The 26271-nt window shown below is 36.1% G+C and overlaps 2 protein-coding genes across 6 annotated transcripts in view; one reads left to right on the top strand and one right to left on the bottom strand.

Moving 5' to 3' along the window:
• The window catches only part of LOC120626689 (dual specificity protein kinase CLK2), a 112101-nt gene extending 99244 nt beyond the window's left edge, over positions 1 to 12857 (top strand). For 4 of the 5 annotated variants that reach the window (XM_039894311.1, XM_039894310.1, XM_039894306.1 and 1 more), the window contains 8 exons: positions 277 to 390; positions 3499 to 3589; positions 5099 to 5278; positions 6630 to 6759; positions 8267 to 8411; positions 8537 to 8642; positions 9079 to 9226; positions 12541 to 12857. In XM_039894311.1, coding sequence (XP_039750245.1) covers positions 277 to 390; positions 3499 to 3589; positions 5099 to 5278; positions 6630 to 6759; positions 8267 to 8411; positions 8537 to 8642; positions 9079 to 9226; positions 12541 to 12611 — 985 coding nt within the window. In that variant the 3' untranslated portion in view covers positions 12612 to 12857. Of the gene's footprint in view, positions 1 to 276; positions 391 to 3498; positions 3590 to 5098; positions 5279 to 6629; positions 6760 to 8266; positions 8412 to 8536; positions 8643 to 9078; positions 9227 to 10269; positions 10301 to 12540 lie in introns of all 5 variants that reach the window. The other variant, XM_039894307.1, reaches the window with a different exon arrangement.
• A 1878-nt stretch (positions 12858 to 14735) lies between these two features.
• LOC120626720 (NADP-dependent malic enzyme-like) overlaps positions 14736 to 26271 on the bottom strand; it is a 29731-nt gene continuing 18195 nt past the window's right edge. The window contains exons 3-12 of the mRNA XM_039894367.1: positions 25624 to 25782; positions 23763 to 23944; positions 21351 to 21511; positions 20121 to 20325; positions 19443 to 19569; positions 18729 to 18954; positions 17832 to 17974; positions 17023 to 17196; positions 16418 to 16541; positions 14736 to 15950 (exon numbers count right to left, since the gene is read on the bottom strand). Coding sequence (XP_039750301.1) covers positions 15805 to 15950; positions 16418 to 16541; positions 17023 to 17196; positions 17832 to 17974; positions 18729 to 18954; positions 19443 to 19569; positions 20121 to 20325; positions 21351 to 21511; positions 23763 to 23944; positions 25624 to 25782 — 1647 coding nt within the window. The 3' untranslated portion in view covers positions 14736 to 15804. The remainder of the gene's footprint in view (positions 15951 to 16417; positions 16542 to 17022; positions 17197 to 17831; positions 17975 to 18728; positions 18955 to 19442; positions 19570 to 20120; positions 20326 to 21350; positions 21512 to 23762; positions 23945 to 25623; positions 25783 to 26271) is intronic.

Genomic DNA, 26271 nt, shown 5'->3' with positions numbered 1-26271 from the left:
CTGCATGCATTAAATATATTGTCTATGATATATTTTGGGAAATAAATTAAATTCGCTCTTACCTTTAAGAGAGGAGGCCAACATAATTTCATAATATTGCATAATTGTTTATGATAAACTTGAAACAAACTTTAAAAAGTTAAAAGCTCTAAAAATGATACTATTTTAAGACTTTTCAATTTGTTAAGTTTCAAGTATAGTCTTTTAGTTTTTTCCGTGTACAACCGACCCAGCACCAACATTAGCTATTCTAACAGAACCGTTTGTGTGTTTCAGGGAGCACAGGATGGCTCTGAAGATAATTAAGAACGTTGAGAAGTACAGAGAGGCTGCAAAATTAGAAATTAATGTTTTAGAAAAATTAGCTGACATTGACCCTGACTGTAAAAAGTGAGTATATTTTAACTTTATTCCCACACTGGCAAAATTTGTCAATCACTAGTTAAATACGAACTGTAATAAATTCATACAATTTACCTGTTTTTGTGTTACTGTGATAAATTTTGTCAGTGTATTTATCTTAATATAACATGTACAATTTAATATTGTCGCTGAAATGTTTGTTTCACGTGACAATGAACCGTAAGCACAAATCGTTCCCTCCACACAATACTTCTAAGATTAGTTTCTATACCAGTATTTAAAAAAATTATATTTTATCTAACTAGACCTAATCTACATTTTTGGGGAATAGACAGATCGGCCGTCTTTATCCTTTCGTGAGGTGGATCCAGTACGTAGAGGATTTGTGATAGAATAATAATTAATCTTTAACTGCGAGACGAATACAAACAGGATCGTTTACCAACGATAAAAAGCTATATAAATAAGTATAGGGCAGTGGCGTGCATAGAGGGTATGCACAGGGTATGCAGATGAAATAAAACGAGGAAAATCTCAAGTACACGCACGCCACTGGTATAGGGTTGTCTGGAAGAGATTGCAGCAATATGATCGTCTTTGCACACCAATAAGTTATTATTATAGTCTCTAGAATGTTAATTCTTATCTTTGATGTATACAAAATTTTGGCAAGGTCGGAGCCATGTTTGAAACAAACAAACAAACAGACACGGTTTAGTTAAGTTAGAATAGTTTAGTTATGGAATATGGATTGTTGAAGTCTAATATAATTCTAATTTTCTTGTGTTTTAAAAATACATATTATGTTAGTTCAAGTGCTATGAGCTCAGCCGACTATCCCTTTAAAACTACAAAAAAAAACTAACGAGACTACTTTATCTCTCTAATGTCGTTATTTCCGGCACTGTATATGTTTGACATTGAGCAATTACAAATAAATTGCTTACATACATTGTGTTGCTTATTCCGTGTTTATTAATAAAATAGTATCAAACTATAAATTCACAACTCAAGGTGGCGCTAGTAGTGAACATACTTAAGATTGAATACATCATAAAACAAACGCACTAAGAGTTATTTTGGTATGCCTTTTAACTACTGGGTAAAAAGAGTCTGCCAATGTTACACGTACTTCTGTAAATAGTGTGAATAGTTTCGACCATACCTCAATATAAGGAATATCGGGTACTGAATAATTAATAACTAGCTGATGACCGCGACAAAAAAAAAAATATTTAATTCAATAAAAAAATTATTGTGGATAAATATAATATTTTTATCGAAACAAATAGCGCTTTATTCTCGCTTGACCGCTGGTAACACCTTATAATGAGCAGCGCTGATCGTGAATGATATTAAAACTAACTTAGAACCGGTTTTTAAATCGTGATCACCAACAAAATATTTTTAACGTTAAACTTTTAAGATTTTTTCGCATATTATTCCGTAATTATTGAACTTTTTATAGAATTTTTTTATAGCCTATGACAACTCTTATGTATATATATTTAAATGAGTTGAAAAGAGAAACTGAATTGATATTACATATCTATTCAAACACTTTAAATGTATGTTTCATTTGCTTTGTCGTTGTCGTTATAGAAAGTAATGCGCATTGATAATTTCCTGTGAGGGCAGATAGATGACGGCAGGGCTGACGCTAGTCAATATTTGACCTTGCTCCGCTGTATGCGACGCGATGGCCGCCGCTGTTCCGTTGGCCACGCGCCAGAAAAACCGACCGATGTCAACCAAAACTCTAAAATACCTATCGCATCCACCACACGCCCCGATAACTGGCTCCCTTTTTATCTTTCGCTCTTAATCGATGCCTGCAAAAAGACATTTCATCACTCATTCACGGAATATCTGAACCGTTGCACGGAAGGCAGCATGGGCAGGAGGCATTTTTCTCACCGGGGAAAGGATAAAATTTTGTATATAATAGATATTATTTATTTTATCTTTTCCCACAGCTTTATCAACTGTCCGAGCATTGGCACGAAGTTTGAAAATATATCTAAGTAATTTACCTGTAATAACAAACTGGGGTAAACTTCTGCTATTCCCTGTTAACGTGCTTTGGCAGGTGGACAATTTTATCCCTTGTCAAGGGATATAATTTTTGTCTCCTGCCAATGCTAGTTGTACCTACAGACATTGCGTGGGTGGTTTGCCTATTGAGGTTGTTGGTCGGTGCAAACATGATTTCGTGACCTTATTATAGGGACGCTTTTTGCAAATTTCGTCTTTAGAACTATAAATACGCGTACCTGGGGTAATGACTGTCTAATAAATCGACATCCGGTCTTATTCTCAAAAAATACTTATTTACTCATTGCACTTGAGTTTTCGTTCTATTTTTAGTAGTCTATAAATATATCAGAAGATATTTTGGGAAGAGACAGTGATGATTAGCAGTCCGTTTATTGATCATAAACTAAACTGTACTAAGTCTAAGATCTAAAACTCTCGCCTTTTTTATAGACTTAACCCCGAGATGTACATCCTAGTAGTAGTTCATGTAAAGGTCGCTATAATACAAATAACCGGAAATGAAAGGCTCATCGGTTAAAGAGATATACAAAAATACGAAAGCTTATACTATCCGGCTCGTAGCCTAACCTACCTACTTACGGAAAGTGGCATATTTGTAAATACCGTCAAAGTTTGCTTACATTGATTATATTCTTTCATTGGCTTTTGTTTAGAAGTATGTTTATATTTGTAAACAAAGCCAAACTTTGATATTTACTACAAAAGACAGTCCGTATTGTATCCTCTTCCAACGCATGCGAATACGTTTTACGCTTATATGGGAGGGGAAAAGATCAATAGAGAATATTGGGCATGCTTGTGATGCTACACGTATATCTTACCTCTATGTATTTTTTGTACGTAGTTAAATGGGTTATTAATGGAAAATGCATATAAAAATTTTCGGAACCGACAGGATTTGAACCTGCTACTCTGTGACAATCCAATTAAGCTAACGCTCTCCTACCGTCGATGCCGAAATTAGTATATGCCTTTCACGTCAGTCTTATAACAACTGTAGTAGTTACATGTATCTTGAGTTAGGTTTATTAATAATTTATAAGTATATAACTAATGCGAATTTTCTGTTTGTTTCAGTTTATGTGTTAAGATGTTAGACTGGTTCGAGTACCACGGACACATGTGTATAGCATTTGAGATGCTTGGACAAAGTGTATTTGACTTCCTGGTGAGTAACACGTTTTCCTTTCCTATTATTAGATTTAATTTTCTCTTATGTACTCGTTATGTTCTGAGCGCCGGTTGTTAAGATACATATGCTTCGTTCCGATTACAGAAATATAGATTTATTTTTCCGTTACTCAAGTGAGATATAACCTTCTTTCATGGAGAACATTCAGCGTAGGGTTCGAAAACGTCATAAGAGTAACCGTAGAAATTACTTCAGAGTTTTCGTGAAATATTTATGCTATTCAGTACTACTATTGTCTTGCGATTGCGACAGAAACGTAAATAGACGTGTAAGGCATAAGTCTGTTTACGTTTCTGTGTGGCTTATAAGAATATTTTTAACAGAACAGTAATTGCACAGTGCACATACAGATACTATTAATGTTACGACTAAAATCCAGAAATTGTAAAAAAAATCCAGAGTTAAATTACTGCGTATGTCGTCACTACTCGAAATTTTTAATAAAAGAAATAATAAATTTCAATTAACACTATTATTCATAAATCTAAGGTTCGCGCTTCACGGACTACGGGTACTACTCGAAGCGAGATAGCAACATTTAAATGAAAATAATAATTTATTTCGAGGCCAGATTGTTTTAATACAAAAAATATAACAGCCGATACAATGGATACGTACTGAACGGTATTTCAACATCGATAAACCTTATTGACGATATATTCTTACGTTTAGGTTAAACGATTTGTAATTATTGAGAGAAGAATATCTATGAAAATATTACATTTCGCGCACCTATTTAATTGGCGTTGTTTACCTGATAGCAAAATGTAAAAAATAATTGCTAGTTTTGTAAAAACGGCCTTAATTATAAAAAAGGTAATTAAATTTCATTCATTATGTAACTGGTGGTCACTGTATTATAAATCAACCTGTCATTCGTTATATATATTTATTAAACTTTTATAAGTAAAACCTGTGATTGCGGCGCGGCGTAAACAGTGGTCACTGAAGCGAAAACCGATTATAGATAAAGAAGGTCTCAGTAGTCATGACGTTGATTTTAGAGGATAGAAAAACAGCATTGAAACTTAATAAAATTGTAAGCACTACTCTAGATATTACAGATTTTATAACTATACTGATGACTAATAAACTACTGATTTTACTGCATAAACGATACAGTAGGTTTGTTTACATATTTTCAATTATGTATTAGATCGGATTATATTTATTTCATTGAGGTCATATTTATTTTATCAACTGAACCGTGAAAACGAACTTACACACAAGTTACATTTGATTACATCCTGTTAAAACAAAACGAAACAAGATATAAAGATACTCAAATCCTAAATATATAACAAAAATACCCACATCGCCATCTAGCTCTAAAGTAGGCCTAATTTGTGTTATGGGTACTAAGAATATATAATGATAGAATAGATGATCTCCATGAATTAAATATAATCAGATTTAATGCCTAATTGATACAATCAGGAGCATTGGGCGGCATTAATTAGTATTAATTGTGATTTGATGTTGCAGAAAGACAACAACTATCAACCATACCCCCTGGACCAAGTCCGGCACATCGCTTACCAGCTCATCTACAGCGTGCTGTTCCTGCACGACAACAAACTCACGCACACCGACCTCAAGCCCGAGAACATCCTGTTTGTTGATAGCGACTATGAAGTTGTCAGTGTATATAATAGTTTTAAGAAGGTACGTTATTTTAGTGTTTTATCTTTCGTTAGTAGAATGCAATTCAATTTTTATAAACCAGGTAAAAACCACAGATAACACAACACAGACAAAGGCAATAAATTCTTAAGGTACCATGACGATGATTATAATGGTATTAATGAAAGTGAGAAAAGCGGTGATAGCCCAGTGGGTAGGATTTCTACTTCACTTTCGAGGGGCCGAGTTCGAATCTCAGCACGCAACACTGAATTTTAAAGAAAGAAAACATCGCGAGGAAACCTGCATGCCTGAGAGTTCTCCATAATATCCTCAAACGCGTGTGGTGTCCACCAATCCGCATCGGGCCAGTGTGTCTATCACACTGGCGGCCTTAACCCCTTCTCATTGTGGAAGGAGACCCGTGCCCTTTAGTGGGAACTTACTTAGGTTGGACATGATGAACACTGTAAAGTGTGAAACTTTTGTTTTCCATCTTTGATTTACAGAGACATAACTAACAAAAGTCTTGTTTTCCCCTGTCTTTAGTATAATACTTACACTTTTTGTTTAACACGAATTCATTCGCGCAGAAGTGTTGAGGCCTTTGTTGAACTACAAACAATAAACAATTTCGATATCTTGCTCGGTGAAAATAAAAACCACAAGAACAGTACATTTTTCTGGAATATTACTATGTACTGTTACAGACTATAATCTATCTCTGTGTTCAATAACCTGGATTCGCTGAGGCATTCTAGCGTTATAATATTAATTAACAGAAATCTATAGAAACTTTTGCATTTATAATATTAGTTTAAAAGTTTAGACTTTACGAACGCGTGTATTACTGCATCCGCGTGTCGAACATGGTAAGCGGTTGGTAAAGTAGCGTCGATTACTAAATCGACGCTACTTAACCAACCGGGGCCTTTTTTTTCAAGTTTTTTTTATTGATATAAAGTATATACATTGATACACAGTATATAGATTCTTCACGCCCTTAGCCTTGTCAACTGGTTTGGGTACTGTACATTCCTCTTATATATCAGATTAGGTGCATAATCTTTGCATAGTTTAAAACAAAGTAGCTCGTGCTGTTTGTACTTGTGTAAATTTATGTCGTAATAAACATTTTTTTTGTCCATTTACATTACAAACGCTTAACCTTCCGAGACAGACTAAATTTATGGATTACGAGATTGTATTCCAAACTCCCCCATAATGCTATGTACATTGCACCCGTGCGAAGCCTGGGCAGGTGTCGCTAGTACTAAAATGTAATAAAACGACAATTCATGATAGTTGTCGTTTTATTCGTTTTATTATCGTAACGCAGGTGTAGATTCAAGATTTGCATTTAATAATGTATGTTGTCCGATATCTTCCCCAGAAGCATGAAATGCGTCGCGTAAAGCGCAGTGACGTGCGTCTCATCGACTTCGGCAGCGCAACCTTCGACCACGAACATCACAGCACAATCGTCTCGACGAGGCATTACAGAGCGCCCGAGGTTATATTAGGTAAATTACTGCTATCATCATCAACTCATCAATAGCCTATAACAGTCCACGGCTGGACTAAAGGCCTCTTTTGAACGGGAGTTTGTTTGGCCGTAATAAAAATATCTTGTAATATATTTATTTATTTAAAAATCCTGGCGTTGGTCTGCATCACGACGGGTTGGTGATTGCAGTACTTGTAGTAGTACCACAGAGGTGGCTGCCTCCGCTATTTTCGCTTAGTCGATGTTTTGACCTTGGGAGGTCCTGGGTTTGATTCCCGGCAAGGGCATTTTGAGAATTTATAATTTCTGAATTTTCTCTTGTCTGGTGGGAGGCTTTGACCAGGGACGGACGTTCCGTTAGACGATTTAGTTCCGTTCCGTTGTCGTGAAGAAATCGATTAGGGGCATGGATTTGATAAAACTGCCAAAAACCGCGTCGTACGACACCCGCGGAAAGAGGGGAGGTGACAAGTGTATTCTCATATGTCAATACACGGCAACAATACGGCACTGCAAGTTACTGTTCTTGTAATTAGTATCGCATTATTTTAATACTAATAATTGATGGACCAAGCTGATGCTCACCTGATTGTCACTGCATAGTGCATAGAGGGTATGCACGGGGTATGCAGAGGATATAAAATAAAGAAAATCTCCAGTACGATTTAAAAATACTTATGGCTAAGTTTTATATTACTCTTACAATGCCTATTCTTAAGTTTTTTATAACTCGTACTGAGATTTTCTTAATTTTTTTTTTCTTATTTCGTCTGCACACCCTGTGCATAACCTCTATGCACGCCACTGCTGATAGTGAATGCAAAACCATCGCCTATAAACAGGGCATGCAAGGAAAACTTCCTGCAGCGTGCAGTCATGTATCCATGAACCTCAGGCGTAAGTGTTAAACCTCATGTGCCACAGAAAAGCAGCATTGCAACAACTCTGCGTAGCGGCTGAAATAAGCATGGCGGTAGTAAGAGGTGCCTGTATGAGCTCTGTCACAAAAAGCACTACCTCTCAATTCTGTATATTATTGGAGGGATAGATGTAGTGCAGAAACTATTATAGTGGTCATCATCATTATCATCGGCAACTCAATACTTAAGTGTTCGAGTCTCCTTTTAGAATAAGGTTTTATTTAGGTTGCAATCCATCACTGGTCAAAAGTGCAGATTGCTATTTTATTACTTAGTTGGTATTTTTTTTTTCAATATAGAATAGGGGCCACTCATTAAATATAATTATATAGATAGACATTCAAAAGAAGTGTGCAATACAAAACTCAAGATTCTGAAATAACAAAACGAGTGGTGTCATTGACGGTTGGTCTACGTTCGATCTTTAGTTTGATTACTTTACCGTACGTTTTATATAATAAGCTTAAAGTATATGCACTAACGACCGCCAGTAAAACGATATAGTAATAATCTGAAGGTTTCAGAGATATAGATCCAAAGTTCTTGATGATTGATTTGCTTGATGTTAAAACGGTTGTTAAAATTATCATGTGTATATTCCAGAGTTGGGATGGTCTCAGCCGTGCGACGTGTGGTCTATTGGCTGCATCATGTTCGAGTTGCAGCAGGGCAACACTCTGTTCCAGACGCACGACAACCGCGAGCACCTTGCCATGATGGAACGCATCCTGGGGCCTATCCCCTGCAGGTGAGCACTATCAACCCGTTGCAGTAGGCAGGGACCCTGCTTTCTGAGTCCAAGGCCGTGCGTTTGATTCCCACAACTGTTACCCTTGAACTTTATGCTTATTATGTGATGCTATTTCATTTCAGAATGGCAAGGAAAACGAGAACAAAGTATTTCTATCATAGCAAATTAGACTGGGATGAGAAATCGTCGGCTGGCCGATACGTCAGAGAGAATTGTAAACCATTATCGGTAAGTTGTTTTTGTTAACTTTACAGTAGGCTATGGACTCGATCTCGAAAATGTCACTTTGCACCTTTGATGCAGTAGAAACACATTCATTAATATACTATCAACATAATTATCCTCCTACATAGCCCACCAACCACTCACTTCCTATAGGAGAGATAGTTTTAGAGCGTCTCTCGAGCGCATTTCAACGATTTTCAGCGATTTCTGATCTTAACGATTATTATCACAGTAAGTCAGAGTAAGACCATGACATTTTATTTTTCTCTAGGCTGGAACTGAGAACTTCTGATTTTTAAACCTTTTAAACCGTTTATTATTTAAAATGTTTTGGTCTATCACGAGATTCAAGTCTGTCCGTAGTAGAACATGTTGAAAATGGTCGAGTCGAAATGTTTTCACAGATTTTTAAAATTTATGTTTTGTGTTTTCTTTGCAGAGGTACCTGCAAGGCAACAGTGAAGAACACAGACAGCTATTCGATCTGATCGCGCGCATGCTAGAGTACGACCCCACGCAACGCATCACGCTTCGCGACGCGCTCAAACACCCCTTCTTCAGCAAACTACCAGTACACCAGAGGCTAGGTGAGTTAGTCAGTGATATAACGTATAACTCCATTGGTACTACTCGGTTTAACAATATCTATCGGATATATCAGGACGGTGTAACCTGTATATAATAGTTATCGACGATGCTACGTCGATAACTTGTTATCGATTATGTAATAGTGGAAAAATATTCAAAAACTCGGAAGTGATCAAAGATGTTGACGTACTGTATCTCTTTATACTGTTATAGTAAATTGTGCCCCTCAAAACCGTAGCTCGATATTAATATCCTTTATGTGTAATTTAGAAAAGTATTTATAATCGAAATTACAAAAGAAATTTTTATTCGATTCTAGCAACCGTTGTGGATCCAGGTAAAAAAATAAAAGCTGTGTACGTGTGAAAAGTTGCCAGAAATCGTTATTTTATTGTGAGCCATCTTAGTTATAGCGCAGGCACGTCATATCATTTAAGCGTGGGCCGCACTGCCGCGTCCAACCTGCGTCCATAGCGGCGTTAAATTTGCGTACACTTGACGCAATCTTGAACGCAGGGTGGATGTCGCGTTTAGGCCTCGCCTTTAGTTGTAATATACAAAGTTTGATTTTTAATTAGTTGTTTGATCTTTATTTAGTGTATTTATTAGCTAAATATTCATTACATTGTTTAATCATTAGTTACTTCGGTAGTACACAGTACCTTACCTTATCTCAATGTCAAAATTAAAGTGCAGGTACCACTTTAATAAATTATTTACAAGCTAAAATCTTAAAAAAATACCTTTTTTAGGTTTTATTTTATTGCTATTAAGTATACCGATAATTAATCGAAAGGAAAAGCTATATACGAACGATATATTTATAAAGCAATTAGATATTCGCAGACGTCTAAAACCCACACTTATTTGCCACTTGTCTCTTGATAAAGTTAATAAATTAATATTTCTTTTCATATTTTTTCTACAAATTATATTTACGTACGTAATTAGTCAGCCCAAAAACTTTTTGTTTTCATGTATATTGCTTATGCTTAGGGGACGGGTAAAATCGTCAATGTGTGATTAAGATTCTTTGTTATAGGATTCCAGTTTACAAGGCCATCGTTTCTTAGGTCAGGCCTGTTTTATCTTCTTAGACGCTTTCAACATTTTCATATTTATTTCCATTTCAAACACATGATGCAACATGTTATGTTGATCTTAACTGTCCAGATTGTATACAAAACTTCGCTTACAGTTTGTAGTATATAACACTTATTCAAAAATATTTAATAATGTGTTTTTTTAGTTTTTCTTTTAATAATAAAATGTTTTATTCTTAATGAATAGCAAAATTTGATCATTAAAACTAACTCACATCCTAATTTCAACTCTCTCATTCTCTCAAAATCATGTATTAATTTTAGTTATCCAACATTCTGTTTATTCGGCTAAGATACGCATTAGATTGTTGTATATATATTTATATATTAATACATTTGTTAATCAATTTGAATAGATGCACCTGTCTGTACGCAGCATTATTTTAAGCGCAAAACAAGATAAAAATAAATTTTAATGATCATATTTTGTTTCATTACTAGAAGTGATATTACGTATTGGAATTATTGCATTGTTCTTAATAATCATAAGGATGAAACATTTACTGAAGATTTGCATGTACTCATTATTCATGCTTTTTTTTAAATCATATCATTTAGTCTAAAATACGAATAATATTTGATTCTCCTTTGTACTATTTTGTATCAATTTGGCAAATTTTCACAATATTTTTTTGATAAAATTAGACATTCTGTGTTGTGGAATAATTTAAGTTGTTACAACAAATACAATTCATACTTTAAAGGCTCTCGCGAACCAACATAGGCATATAACTATTGACTGATTTTAATAGTCGCAATAACAGATATTAAATAAATCCATTTCTCGAGTGTCACGCACACTAAAGGTCGATCCGTTACTGTGTAGGACAGTTGAAAATGATACGTGACATTCCCGACTCCTATTATTTTCACTGGGCAGGCAGTTGTCTCTTTATTTGTGAATCCAATTGATTGACGCCATTTAGGCGCTATAAGTTTGGAAGCTGTAAATTCTAGTGTAATTCTAAATCAGCAACTCACGCTAGTACAATCATTGATGCAAATTGTTTGCATAAAACTTTATTTATTAGATTTTGCTCAACAATGACACACATAATTCCAATAAAACACTTATCAGGTGGTAACTCTTTAATGTACTAAGGAAATGTGAACTTTAAAAGCGAATTGGCACGCTCAAGCTATTTGACTATTGTGTTTTAGGGCTGTTCTTTAATATTTCTAATTCATTGCTAAAACACTATAATGTCAGTTCGTCGGTAATCAAATATCTATAAGTAATAATACTATAGTCGGAAAAATGTAATAGGCCCGTTTTGACATTTGTGCAAGACCATAGAATGTAACTTGGAACAAAACTGAAAGAATCAAAAAAATAAAAATCAATTACATACAGTGTTTTAAAAAATACGTAAATTTTTTTGGGACGTTAAATAATATGAAAGAATATATCGCGAGTATTCTTTTTGCGCTTACTTCATAGTAGCATGCAATTTATAATTGTTGCTAAACGTTCCGAAAACAGTTACGTTCTTAGTCTTTTTTTTTTTATACTAGAGCTGTAACCATTTTTTTACTGAATATCGAAATTAAATAATGTGTAGTTATCTTTACTGCAAAGAATGAGCTTGGTTCTCAAAATGGGTTCTAAATAATGAGTCTGAGATGATGTATCTGACCAAGCGGCACATGACTGAAGCGTCCCCGCGCGCGCTGCGCAGTTTTTCGTTCCTCATCTTGTAAAGTTGACTGTGCGCTCGTTTAAGTTTGATATATAATGTTTACTATTACGTTAACTATGGCTCTTCTATTTTGGACATTAATTTAAACATAGTGATTTGACTCGATTTTTGTGTTTGTTTTTATATAGTAGGTACTAACTCTGTTTCAACATGTTGACAAGTGGACGTATAATCAACAGCCAGTCACGCGTATTGGTTGAGAAGTTAAAGGAATACTTTGAACGAACGAACACTTTACAATACATAATAATATCAATCAAGTACTGATACAAACTTGAATTGATTTATCGTGAGTATCGAGTACAGAGTCTTATGGTTGCATAACTAGTTACGTCGCGATGACAAGTGTCAAAACGGGCCTATTACATTTTTACGACTATAGTGTCTCACATTTTGGCGCTTCGAATGGGGACTTTTTAAGGTTTCATTTGTATAGCGACAACAACAGTCCAGTGTTAATAGAGGGGTCAGTGCTTTATCTACAATAAACATGATTTTTTTGTTGTGCAGGCAATGACCGCGCGCGGTGCAACGGTGAGAGCTCGGGGTCACGTGAGCGCTCGCACTCGCTCAGCAGGTGAGGCACACGCGCAGCCACCCGGCGCCACGCCGGGCCCTGAGCGTGCCCTGACCGCATCGCAGCGGCCGGACCGGACCGGACCGCGACCGGCTCGACTATACATACATGTACATTTGTTATGAAGTGATAAGTGATATAAATTGAACTGCGTAATATAGGCTTTATTTTGTTGTGAATCGGTACTTCTCAATTTGTATTTATAAAATAATTAATTAACTACTTGAATAAAGACTGTTGGTCTGTGAGATTTTCTGTTTTATTTTTGCTATTTGTAAGGTTCAGTCCTACACAGTGTAAGCTGTATAGAGAGTTTCTCATAAATTCCCATAGGCTAATGTTGTCATAATCGTAGAAGAAAGAAGAAGAAAGAAATCGTAAGTCTGTTACCAAAAGCCATTTTAAATAAGCTTTTTCCATAATGTTAACAGTATCTAGTTATCTGTATCAAAGTAATATTATTTTTTATAGAAATTTTCTAGAAGTCTTTTTGTAGAAGTTTAAATAATAAATATTCAACAATATTAAATTAAGTTCCATAAAGCTTAACATTTGTGGTTTTACGCGGTCACAACTATATTGGAAAGGCACCATATAATCAACATCACTATGGTGGCCATCAACTACGCTTTTTTATCTTTGTTTAAATCTAATTCGAGAGGTACCAATTTGTTTTGAGCTTTTATGTAGCCCAGTTTAAGATTTCTAAAATAATAAACTTTTTGATAGTCACGTTTCAGTTTGTGATCTTTTACATATTTTATTATTAAAAGTTGGCAGCGAACATGAACGAATATATGCTGTGCCATGTTGACCTGTCGCGCACTGTATGCAGGGACTACTACAGATATATTGTACAAGAAACTTTTCGGATTTATAATATTAGGTAAGGAGGCTTCTCAAAAAATTATAAAAACAATGGGTACAGCGGGCTTACAACGAAAGACACAAGTGTAAAACGATCAAAGCAGATTATATTGACTGACGATGCAATTCGACATTTTAATTATTTAATAAGACTACACTACAATTATGACATTTTCATTGTGGCAGCAGTGTTTTTCTCGCAGGAACCATTTCTATATTCAGATTTGCACGAGCAGTTTGCCAGTATCGAAATAATGTTAGGTCATAGAAAAAATTACCTTATCGACCTCGTTTTAAAGGGTTTCGTTCGTCCACACTCAACAGCCAGTGTTTCTAGTTGAACGATAAATAAATAAATAAACTACGACAATACACACATCGCCATCTAGCCCCAAAGTAAGCGTAGCTTGTGTTATGGATATTTGTGAATATTTTTGAATAATATACATTATACATAAATACTTATAATGTAGAGATAAACACCCAGACCCAGTCAAATCGATTCTTAAATAATTGGTAGTACCTACCTACAGAAAACGAAGATATTTTGCTTTCGTCTAGGTCCTGTATCTGAGCTTTTCCCAAATTTCTATATTAAATTAAATCAACTATCTGTAATTGAGTTGCTAAGCAAATAAGTTATTTGATAAAAATTGTATAGATTGTTTTTGACAAGACAACGTTGTGAAGTAATAAATCAAAAGATTATGGATAGATTGCATAGGTATAGAAATGCACATGCGAATGACGTTCTTTCTTTTTATTAAGGGTCTGTCACCTTCTGATAAGTATCTCGAATAGCTTATTCACATATTTTGTCTATAATCATATAGTAAGAAAGTGACAAAACTTATGGTTAGGGACTTGTGAGTAGACGGTGAAACAGGCGCTAAGGGTAAGGATAAATAAAAAAGTCGAATATTATGAATTCATGCCATTTTATTTCATCATTTACAAATACATCTTTTTTTTGTAAATAGAAATTGCATTTAGCGTCAAATAAATATAACATGTTTTGTAAAATACACCTACAGCGTTCCATCATTGAAATTATTTAGATATTTAATAAAATAAATAAATGGTAATAAGTTAATAACCAAAAATATAATTAATTTTGAAACCAACTCCAATCATCAATGCATTTTTATAATTGTTAGTTCTTTAATTCCTCAATTATAATATCACAAAAACTCCTTCATACAACACAAGAAAAGTTTCGTTTCTGATTCAAATATCGTCCTGTATTATTTTTTCCTACAACTTTCATCTTTGAAAAATTGGAATGTTCACTGTTGTCATCTTTAGGAAATAGGCAAGGTCGAATAGCCTAGTCAGTTACAAATTATTGATCTCTTGGGTTTCCTTATAATTTTCATCACACTTACACAATGTAAACCTACGTACACGTCGCAGTATTTCTTTATATTCTGTTGACGTGCAATAAATTTATTTTTGTTTCAAATTAATTTAAAACATTTGAATAAATACTTAGGTAAAAATATATCACGTCATCATATCACAATGAAAATAGATTTCACGTCACAGTTTGGCAGAAGTGCCAAAACTTTTTTAAACTCCTAAGATTAATGCTTTTCGCATTTCAGCCGAGCATTTCACACACGCGGCAAAATTATTTTTAATTCGATTTCTAAAAAGATTGCTGGTGAAGTCATCAGAATAGCAATGAAAATCCGGTTCATCGGTTACGGCTCGCCTAGTAATTTGCAATCAGCTTAGACATCTAGAAATTACCCACCTGTTCTGTTTTAAGCATTGGTAACATTTAATTAGGCATTGAATTAAGTAACATTTTTAAGTGTTATATCCTTTCTTTAATTTTAAATAAATCGCCGCTATTGCTCAAAAATTTGTGTATTTTGGTCACTCTTGTGACTAGTTGAAACACAAATCTTGAAAACTTCAAACTTATCTAATTGTTGGGTTAATATAAAATTATTATTCGAGTAACAGCAACAAGTACTAAGCATCCCATAACATAATAACCAAGGATATATCCTCCTTAAATTGAATAAGTATCTTTAAATTAGGTATTCCATTTGTAATGTCTCAACGTCAAAATATACATAATACAAGAACCTATTATTATATTCATATACATTTTGATATCCAGAATAAAACGATTTTTATTTTACGGATAAGTTATAAGTAAACCCCGTGTAGGCCTTATATAGGTATATAAATATTTCTTGTCCTGAATATAAAAAATTATGGTAGCTTAGAATATTCCATGTATTAGATTACTAATACCAGGGTAACATAAGACGATAGGCGCGCTATAAGTTTAGTATACTCTTTGGCTGGTAGGTAGTCTACATGGCTTGTACTCTAGGGCCATTGTGATCCTCGTGAGGCCACGAGTAGACTGGCGGCAGAGCGGGTGAGTAGACAGAGTTGTACATCTGAGCGCGGATGAATGCCTCCGTGTCGATTGGCTGAGGTTGGACTGATGCCTTACCTGTAAAAAAAATTAAAATGGATATTTAAAAAAACGTGGTATGACTTCAGTAGGTGCTTCAAGAGATTGTGACAAATAAGCCTATAAGACTGTCCTATCGCGTGTTACTCTCCATCCTTGCAACTAACTCTAAAACAAATAAGTTTGCTTAGTTAGGGCGTGAAGTAAGAACAGACAAACGAACATAGTTTCGCAGTATGGATGAATGAAGTACAAAAATTATAGACCACACATTCACCATATTAATCTTCAAAATACTATGGTTCTTATCTGATGATGATATGGGATATGTACCAAACTCATACGCTCAAATCTAGAAAAAATGATGGAACAGAGGAACTTACATATACCTACAATCTACACTTATACTTTATATGTACTCTTTTTTCGACAATCTACTATGTTCTGGAAAAATTCAGTAGGCAGGTATCTAAGCTGAATTTATTGAGAAGATTCAATGTTCTCACCGGTTTTGTATGCATGTTCTATGACTTTCTTGGCGATTTTGATTGAACATTCTTGAATGTCTTCGAGGGGCGGGTACAGACTTCCTTGGTCCAGATTTTCTTGCGATACAACTTCAGCGAGAGCCTGGAAAAAAGTTTTATTAAAATGTCGAAAACCCAGAATTATGGCTTTACACACAAAGATGAGGGAAAACAGCAAAGAAAAAAAGATTGTAAATAGTAAAAGCATCGTAGTGCAGTGTGAAATCAATCTCCTACAATTCAATTCATTAGGTACCTATTTCAATCAATACATTTTTGATATTGGTCCAAGATTAACTACTTGAAAAATTAAAATTACCTACAATACAGTCAACCCATGAAGTGCCCATTATAAGTTTTCCAAAAACACTTGTCACATAGTTGTTCACGTATATCATGAACCATACACGTACAGGTAGGTACGTATTTGATATACTCTTATTTATTCGAGTAGGAACAGATTTGATATTTTCAGAGAATGTGTTTCTATTTCAACTAATAACTACAAATATGTAATTCAAATTAATAATTTAAAGAAAAGTTCTCTATACAACTATAAAATCTATTCATAACTCTCAACTCACTTCCGCAGCGAGCAGCATGAAGTCCTCGGTAATGTCCACAAGTCCGGCACATAGAATGCCGAGCGCGAGTCCGGGGAAAATGTACGCGTTGTTGCCCTGTCCGGGTCGCAGTACACGGCCGTCCTTTGTGCGGTAGTCAGGGAATGGAGAACCGGAAGCGAAGATAGCGCGTTCCTAAACCAAAAAAAGATCTTTCCAATCAGGAATGCACAAATAAGGTTATTTAGTATAACTGGATGGTGTATAGGTACCTACTTTCTAAACTAAATCGGCAAGCCTATTATTGGTGTTATCCTTTTCCATAAAGTAGACAGTTTAGTTTATTTCAGCGATTTGTATACCTACAACTACTTTTACGATATATACCTGTCATCTGGACTTATCCTGTCACATAGGAGAGAGGCTAAAAGCTTAAGAGTTGCTTCAATGCTGGATGCGACAGTAACGAGTGATAACAATCTTGTCTGATAGGCTTTGAAACACGGTTTTGGACAATATCTTACTATTGTTGGCCCGTAGTCAACAACCTTACCACTAGTGGCATAAAATCTAATCCAAAATCTTCAGATGGGTAGCAACTACTAAATTCAATCTGCCATCTAAATATTTATTAATTTAAGTGACATTAATAATGTATTTCAAAATACGAACTCTGTTGTTAGAGTAAAAATAATAATATGCCTACTCAATTGATAAGACGTGTTCTTGATAAACCCAAATCTCTGTTTCTCTCTCCCAATCTGAATATCCCAAAGCCATCCACTAAGTAATACAGCCATAGTGCCAGTAAGTAATAAAAGGAATCTTACATCAGTGTTCGAGTAGGCTTCTTCAGCCGTGCACTCAGCCTTGCTGGTGGGGTTGGACAGCGCAAAGATGACGGGTCGCTCGTTGTTGTCACCCATAGCACGGAGGATTTCTGGTGTGAACGCACCGCCGATAGCTGCAGCACCTGTTGCAGATTAAAATTATAAGTATCCACAGATCCTATAATCTTGGCCGATGGTAGGTAGAAAACCATCGCCTATAAACAGAGCTATACTTCGCAGGGTGGACAGGACACCTGAACTACAAAGTGTACTTTCATAAACCTGAGTGCCAGTACCGGCAACCACGCACTTCAGAGCGTTACACAAGAAATTTTGCTTGGCGTCATATCAGGGGAACATCCCGGACAGGCCCTGGCACAAAAAGCTCTAGGTACAACTACTGAACATTTAAAGCTGCGCAATTTTGTTGCGGAATATAAATAAGTCCTCAGAGTCCAGTCCACTCAGTCTAACAGCCTCACCCATCTGATCTTTCTTTATTGTATGTGACTTCTATTAAGGATACATTTATTCATCTTGATTTTATTGTCTCTTATATTGCATTTGGTTTGATCAATTGGAGAATTAAACAGCCCTTCCTGTAGCACAGATGCTGCCTAGCACCAAATCGAAAATTCGACTGGATATGAGAAAGAAGATCTTGACACAACTTCGCATAGAGATAGCTTGCAACGCGTAGTTTTCTATGGAGATAGATGAGATAATGGGTAGACATAATTTTCTCGTGGTGCGCCTGGTAGCCTAACTGGATGCAGACATAGAATATACTCTGTAGCCCGGTGAAAATAATCGGGTCGCACGCTTTAGATAATTATCTTCTGTGTATGTACGATTTTGGCATTCCATTCTTCGTACCCAAAAAGCCATACAACTTACCAATGAGTACTGAAGGCTTAGCGATATTCACAACTTCGGCTAGCGTGCGGATGGGAGGACAGTCCTTAGCGAACTTTTCTTTATGTTCGTTCAGTCCACCTTCAGGTCTGTTCTTGACGATCAGTCCCTTGGAGTCCACCATCCAGATGCGCGCGCGGGCGTCCGCCTCCGGCGTACCCTCCGCCTTCATAGCCATCACGCAGAGTTCCGCGATACCTAAAGATGCCTAGAAAGAAACAAAATAAACATTACATGTTGCAAGAGCAATGTCTCCAAGAACGAAATCACTAAGAAGTCGGAAGACTACGTTGAGAGAGGAAGGCTATGCTCGGCATAGGCTCAAATATCAGGCCGTTGATGATGATGACGCCTGCTTTTGATGATATTTTTATAATAAGAAATTCTAGATTTTGTACGAAACTATACCTAACCTTTAAACTCTTAGCAAGTTATTGAAATGGTTGCAAGATTGCAGAAAATCTTACGGTACCTACTATCTAAAAACTATTGAAATTAAATAATTAAATAGCTTTCAAATTTTAGTTGAATTGTAATTTTATGCTTGGTTATACTATATTGGCTTGGTAAGGTATATCACGTTAGCTTATTTAGTTGGAATTCATTCCATAGCTGACATAAACACAATATTGTGATCGAATAATTTTGGATAATTTCAATTTCTTTAAGAAGGTAATAACTGAGAACAGTGTGTACCTCTCCAGCACCCTGGAAAACGATGACGTTGTCAGACAGCTTCTTGCCGGTGACACGCAGACTGGCCAGTAGACCGGACACTGCGACTGAAGCCGTTCCCTGGATATCATCGTTGAAGGTGCAGTACCTGCGATAAATTGCGCAGTGCGCGGTAAGTGGGAGGACTCGGGTTCGATTGATTTGGAATTTATAATTTCTGAATTTTGTCTGGTCTGGTATTCTGGGAGGATTCGGCCCTGACTGGTTACCGACAAAGACGTGCCGCCAAGCGATTTGCGTTCCGGTAAGATGTCCTTAGAAACCGATTGATGCGTTCATTATATATACCAAGTGTGTACATAATAGTGAGTAGTGATGGCTATAACTACATTTGCATTTGTAAACTTAAAACTAAAGTTTTAAAACGCGCCCAGGGCTAAGAATAAATACAAAACAAACTAAGCCAGGTGTTCTTTTTGTTATGTCCATCTAATATTGTAATTTGAAATTATTTAAAAAGTAAGAGTATTTTTTTCATCGTTTACCTACGTAGGTAATCCTGAATACTTTAACAGAACTTTTCTTTAAGCTTTCACTTACAGTAGTAACTTTGAACTTTTAAAAGAGACAACCGGTATTTTATTGCACGTGCAGTATAACCTTCTATGTAACCTGAAAAATCAGAACAGCTGTACTCACTTGCCACGGTACTTTTCCAGTAGTCGGAAAGCGTTCGCGTTAGCGAAGTCCTCGAACTGTATGAGGCAGTTCTGTCCGAAGCGACGCACGACGGCTTGCATGAATTCATCGATGAACTCGTCGTAGGCCTCGCCGCGAACTCGCCGTTGGCGCAGACCGATGTACAACGGATCGTCCAGCATCGTCTGACTGTTGGTACCCACGTCTGACAGGACAAAGCATTATGTTAAATAAAGATCTAAGATTTTCGTGGGTGGGATTTGTCGATATATCAACCCAGTTTCATGGATCGTGGTCAAATCCCAAAATTTTATCCTAGTATATTTAAGAAGTTATGTTAAATAATTGATGATTGTAAAGAGGCCACTTAAATGGAGTAGATTTAGAAAAATTATTATTATTTCAATAAACATTTCTTTTAATGTTGATACGAAGTACTAAACCAAAAAAAAAAATTACAACCCTAACAAATTACACGGGCAGGTCTAGGTATGAGCGTGCGTATGAACGTGGGTTAATTATTTTAATATTATCTAGGGCCATAGTACTAAGCGAGTATTTACCCCATTCAACCTTAAATGTAAACAGAGCTGATGCTATGGTTGTCACTGTGTTTTTTATAATAAGTTAACAGTTTTTCCTCCTAAGCATTTATCTCAGGAAAAAGCAATACACCATCGGTTTGGGGTGATAGGTTAAACTTTCCAACTAGTCTTTTATATATATATGATCAATTGTGCTCTAAACATCGAATTTATTGTATAAATATAGGGCTCCGGCTTCACCTTGGAGGAGCTGAGCTCGAACCCCAGCCCACACCATTAACTTTCTAAGTTATGTGCGTTTAAGCAATTAAATATCACTTAATAACGGTGAAGAAATACATCGTGAGGAAACCAGCACACCTGAGAGCTGTGCACAATGATCTCAAAGGCGTGTGAAGTTCACTACTCCGTGCTTGGATAGCTTGGACTACGGCCTAAACAATTTTCACTGTGGGAGTAGACCGGTGCCTCGGTATGTAATGTGTATGTGCATCGGGCCAGTGTCCTGTATTGGGCATGTAATGGGATGATATGATCGTACCGCTAATAAGTTGCTTCAATAACACGCGTTTGAAGTCTTTTTAGGGAGCTACTTAAACTGTCCTAATATGCTTTTAAATTTCGAATTTTTCGAAAATTTACGAACCAATGAATTATTCAATAGCTTTAAAAAATTAAAGCTTACCGAGTGTGATGGGCAAGCACTGATGCGGCTTGATGCCCGCCAGCGCGGTGTACAATGCAAGCTTGCCAACGGGGATGCCCATACCGCACGCGCCAAGGTCACCCAGTCCCAGGATACGTTCACCATCGGTCACCACAATCGCTCGCACGTCTGACTCCGGCCTGGTGATATGAAAAAAGGGATTTTTCACCTTGATATTTCTAATGTAGATAGCATTCAATGGCAGTGTATGAGTGTTGGTACAGTCACTTTTACCGATGATTCGTGGTGTGCCTCATGGTCTAGTGGTTAGGATAGGTTAGGTGCGATTCTTGGATCGGGTTAAAATCGGGTATTGGGGTTTTCAGTCTAGAATTTTTTTTTTAAACTCTGTGGGTCCTGATCTTCAGCCCGTCCGTATTGGAGCAAGGTGGTTGGTTTAAGGTCTCAATAACTCTTAAGAACAACAAAATATATACTTCAAGCTATTGCCTAGTAACAACTCACGTCGTTATTACGCAAAATTAAACATACATCATCATCATCATTAAAAGCCTATTACAGTCCACTGTTGGACTAAAGGTCTCTCCCAACTGGAATATTTGCCCATAATCAACCAGCTGGGCAGGCGGGTTGGTGATCGCAGTAGATTGCAGTAGTAGCACAGAGGACACTGCTGCCCGCTCTCCGTTATATTCCCTCGCCTCGCACGACACCCTCGGGAAGAAAAGGGACAACTGTATTTTGATCTGCCGTCCACACACACGGCATATAGGAGTAGCTATTTATTTTTAAAATTTTTCACTAACATATTTGTAAATAAACTTTTGTCACGTGATATGTAGCATCGAAACCCTAGAATTCGAACCCGCATTTCTCTGGCAACATCGCCTCGCGTGTTTCGCTAATTCAGCTGGTTCTGTTCAGCTGAATTGACAGCTCACCCGAGCTGCGATTTGCTAGTTGCAAGTACGGTTCCCTACATGCTATTTGGATATCTTATTAAAAAAAAACATTTATAGAAATATCTATTTCACTTAAGATTTTTCGTACGAAAAAACGCGTAAACTTCAAGATAAAAAATACTTAACTACTATTAAATCTACTTTAATAAAGATAACTACCAATTAAAGTACCTACTACAAAAAAAGTCGACAACAAAAAAAAAACGTAGGTAGGTTAATAGATAGTATAATATCTAATTTTTATAACATAATGTGTCATGCAATTAAATAAACTTCGATGGTTGTACCTACCTCCTGTTGTAGGTCCGTTTTAAACGTTAACGTACCTAAACCGTTTTTTTTCGGTTGTGCACTAAAGTGAATAAAATAAATAATCATCTCTGTAGCACATTTAAATGTGACCACATTGCCTAAATCATTAATCATAGCTTGTTGTTAAAGAATGACGTGCACATTATCTACTTTCCTGTTATGCTAGCAACACATTACATCAATACAACGCAAAATTTATAAAAACCCCATGGAAATCTAAACAGAGGAAACTATTTGCTAGCTACGCATAGTGAGCTTCACTCATCACATATCTACGTCATAACATAGGTAGGTATACTGTATTTTGCTGAGGAGTTCCGGTGACGCCATAGAACGTTTTTCGTAAACAAGTTTGTTTCGCACCTTTTCGGAAAGTGATATCATGTTATACGTAACGCAGACAGACGAGAGATCGTTACGAGAAATCAATTTATTTTCTGTGTCCCTTTCGATCCCGTAATTTGTATTTCACAATCAATTTTCCCTTTATACCAAGGGTCAATGGCCTACTACTGTAAATGGTTAATAGAGGTAGATACCGAATGTAGATGTGTTTTATAATTTTTTGAAAACGCCGTGATTGTTAATGAACTTCGCTCTTGGTACAAAGAAGTGATAAAAGATGTTAGAAATCTCAGTAATTGAAACAACAAACAGCCCTATTTAGCTTGTTCATTTTGGCAGGCTATACTCTGGTGTCAGAATACTGATTCTGGCTTCCTTATCCGACGTCGTAAGACAACATGACACCGTGTTCAAGTTGAAGTCCCAAATATAGAATAGAATATAATAGAAAAAATTTAATGCAACACAGCACAATTAGAAAAACACAAAGAAAACAGTAATAGTACTAGTAGCTAGGGTGCAAAGGGGGCCTTATCCCTAAAAGTCATCTTTTAAAGGCAACCTGAGCGTGCGAAGCCGATAAAAAGGTGGAAAGTTGTGTTGGATGGTGCATAATGTTAAAAAAATAAACTTACATGAATATAGGTACATACAACCTTTACATAATAACTACAAAAATACCGATATAAATGTAGATATACTAGAATAGATATTTATGATATATATTTATGCTATTATAAACTTACATAATACTCAATTAGATATTAATATATATATATATATATAAATAAGGCAAGCAAAAAACTCTTACCAGTTTTTGAGGATATCATAAACGTGTCCCTTGTCGTTAATAGTAATGAAAAGGCCGCGCGGGCGTCGGTACACCAGGCCATACTTCTGGCAGGCCAGCCCGACGGTCGGGGTGTACACTATAGGCATCATGTCGGCTACGTTCTCTCCAACAAAGCGGTAGAATAAGTGTTCATTGCGGTCCTGTAAATAAAAAAACAGCCTGAAATTTTGGTATTAGAGCTTCTTGAGACATATCTCGTCCTGCCGCGATACTTTTTTCTGCCGCAAAGCAGTCTGAAGAGCGTGTGTCGGTTTGATGGACACAGGGCGGCTCTTTGTAGAATGTACCAATAGGTGGACCATCTGCTTGAACCGTCAATAATTACTATTAAAAAAAAATGTTAACCACAAGAGTAGAGAAGAGAGTTAATAATCCAAACATTTTTCGTAACAATTCTATAGACACTGAAGGGATTAAAGTTCATCGACCTTCGTTTTTTTTTAAAGGCATCTGGAACTTGTCCCATGTATTTTAAAACCGTAAACTTTTATTACGGCGTAAGAGCGAACAGATTTTGTCGCTTCCATTCATACATAGTGTAGGTTTTAGACCGGGACAATAAACTGTTCTACGACAAACGCGAATAAAATCGCAGGCTTAAGCTAGCTTAATGTATTTTAGAATGGGCTGTACACTTCTACTAGGTACCTATATGCCTCTAATAGGTAATTTAAAACATGTTTATTAAAGTTGGTATAGTAAAGTGCTTTGGGTAAACTATTTATGTTTATCTTATCGTATGATTTAAAACAAGCGTATCTTTATCAGAAATCTCTACCATTAAACAGTAAACAGCTATAAAATACATGCCGTCATTACGTCGCGACATTAATAGAAGATTTGAGATGCTATTTGCATTCATAGTACCAGTCTCCAAGACGTAACGCTTTAATAAGCATATAAATTGTTAGACTGCGTTGGTAACTACGTACACAAAGGGACTACAAACGTTTTAATATTTAGGTTTATACTTAATTAAAAAATATTAACCTCCAAAAACTACTGTTTAACCCAGAAGGAATTTTCACGTCGCACATTAAGTGTTTTTTTTTTCGAAAAAATATTAGCCAGTGTTGCTCCTACTGATAATATTTTAATCTAACGATACCTTATCAGAAATCAAAATCAATCTGTTCGGCATTTAAAATTAGTGATAAAATATTACACCGCTATTATTATTATACCGCTCTCGCTCATCTTGTCCTAATCCAAAGGTTGCCTGGCAGAGATCGCTTCTAAGCAATAAGGCCGCCTTTTGTATTCTACTTTGTATTTCTATTGTTTTTTTTTTATTTTCCTAACTTCATAGTCGTGTACAAATAAAGAGTTAAATAAAATAATAATAATAAAATATAGAAACTCATAAACATGCATATAAATATGAACCCTGAAAACATTGCATTTCCTGTTTAGGTTGTTGTGTTATCTGCCCAAAAAGGTGTCTGATGGCAGCAGACTAACCTGTTGAGGGTATTACAGTAAACACATATCCCTAATCGGCCTCTACGCAGCATCGTGATCGCTTTGCCGCACATTTTTGTCGATAGTATAAGTTGTCTAGCTTCGGGCGAAACCTCTTATTAGACCAGACCAGAGAAAATTCAGAAATTATAAATTGCTCCCGACTCTTACTTAATATAAGCTACAGCACTTACCTCTGCCGGGGTGTCGACATTTAAAACCTGCATCAATTTCGAAATGCAAACAGGTTCATCTGTCTGAGTTGATGAAATGACACACAGTGAACTAAATGATAGACAAATTGGTCAAAATGAAGGACAACGTTTTGGAATTAAACTGAAGAAACAATGGTACTCACAAGCAGCCCCATTAGGTAGATGTACTTGTTGAGTGGGTCCTCGTAACGCTCGATGGACAGTTTGCACAGCTGCACCTGTTCGTCCTGGCTCTTTACCCTCGGGGGCAGCAGCCCGTGGATGCCCATCGCCTGGCGCTCCTCAATTGTGAACGCCATACCCTGGAAAAAAAGGAAAACCATGATAAGTACTTTTTTTAAATAGATTATATTCTATGCTTAAATTATTGGCTGTGTGTGTCTAGCCAGCCATCTATCTATATCGTCTATTGCGAAACTGTACCCTTGTTTAATAATGATTATACGTCAGTATATATATAGTTTACTAGCTGTTGCCCGCGACTTTTTCTGCGTTTTATTTTGTTTTTAAAGTATTCAGTATCGCTAAGCCTTAAATAAGTGTAGTAGTATATATAACATGCGACTGTCAATTAATTAATTGCAATAAAATAAAATTGCGACTATAATTAAAGATCTAAGCTATCCTATCTCTTAAGTTGGACCAGACAGCTCACGGTGTGCTAATTTAATTTAAAATCGGTTAAGTAGTTTAGGAGTCCATCGCGGACAAACATCGTGACAGGAGATTTATATATATTAAGATTAGTATAAAATAAATAAATATTTGTATTACCAGGTAATAGAAAATTA

Source organism: Pararge aegeria, chromosome 10, assembly GCF_905163445.1.
Source record: "Pararge aegeria chromosome 10, ilParAegt1.1, whole genome shotgun sequence".
NCBI classification, from domain to species: Eukaryota; Metazoa; Arthropoda; class Insecta; order Lepidoptera; family Nymphalidae; genus Pararge; species Pararge aegeria.
The sequence above is the reverse complement of the archived record's forward strand: the minus strand, read 5'-3'. Positions and strand labels throughout refer to the sequence as shown.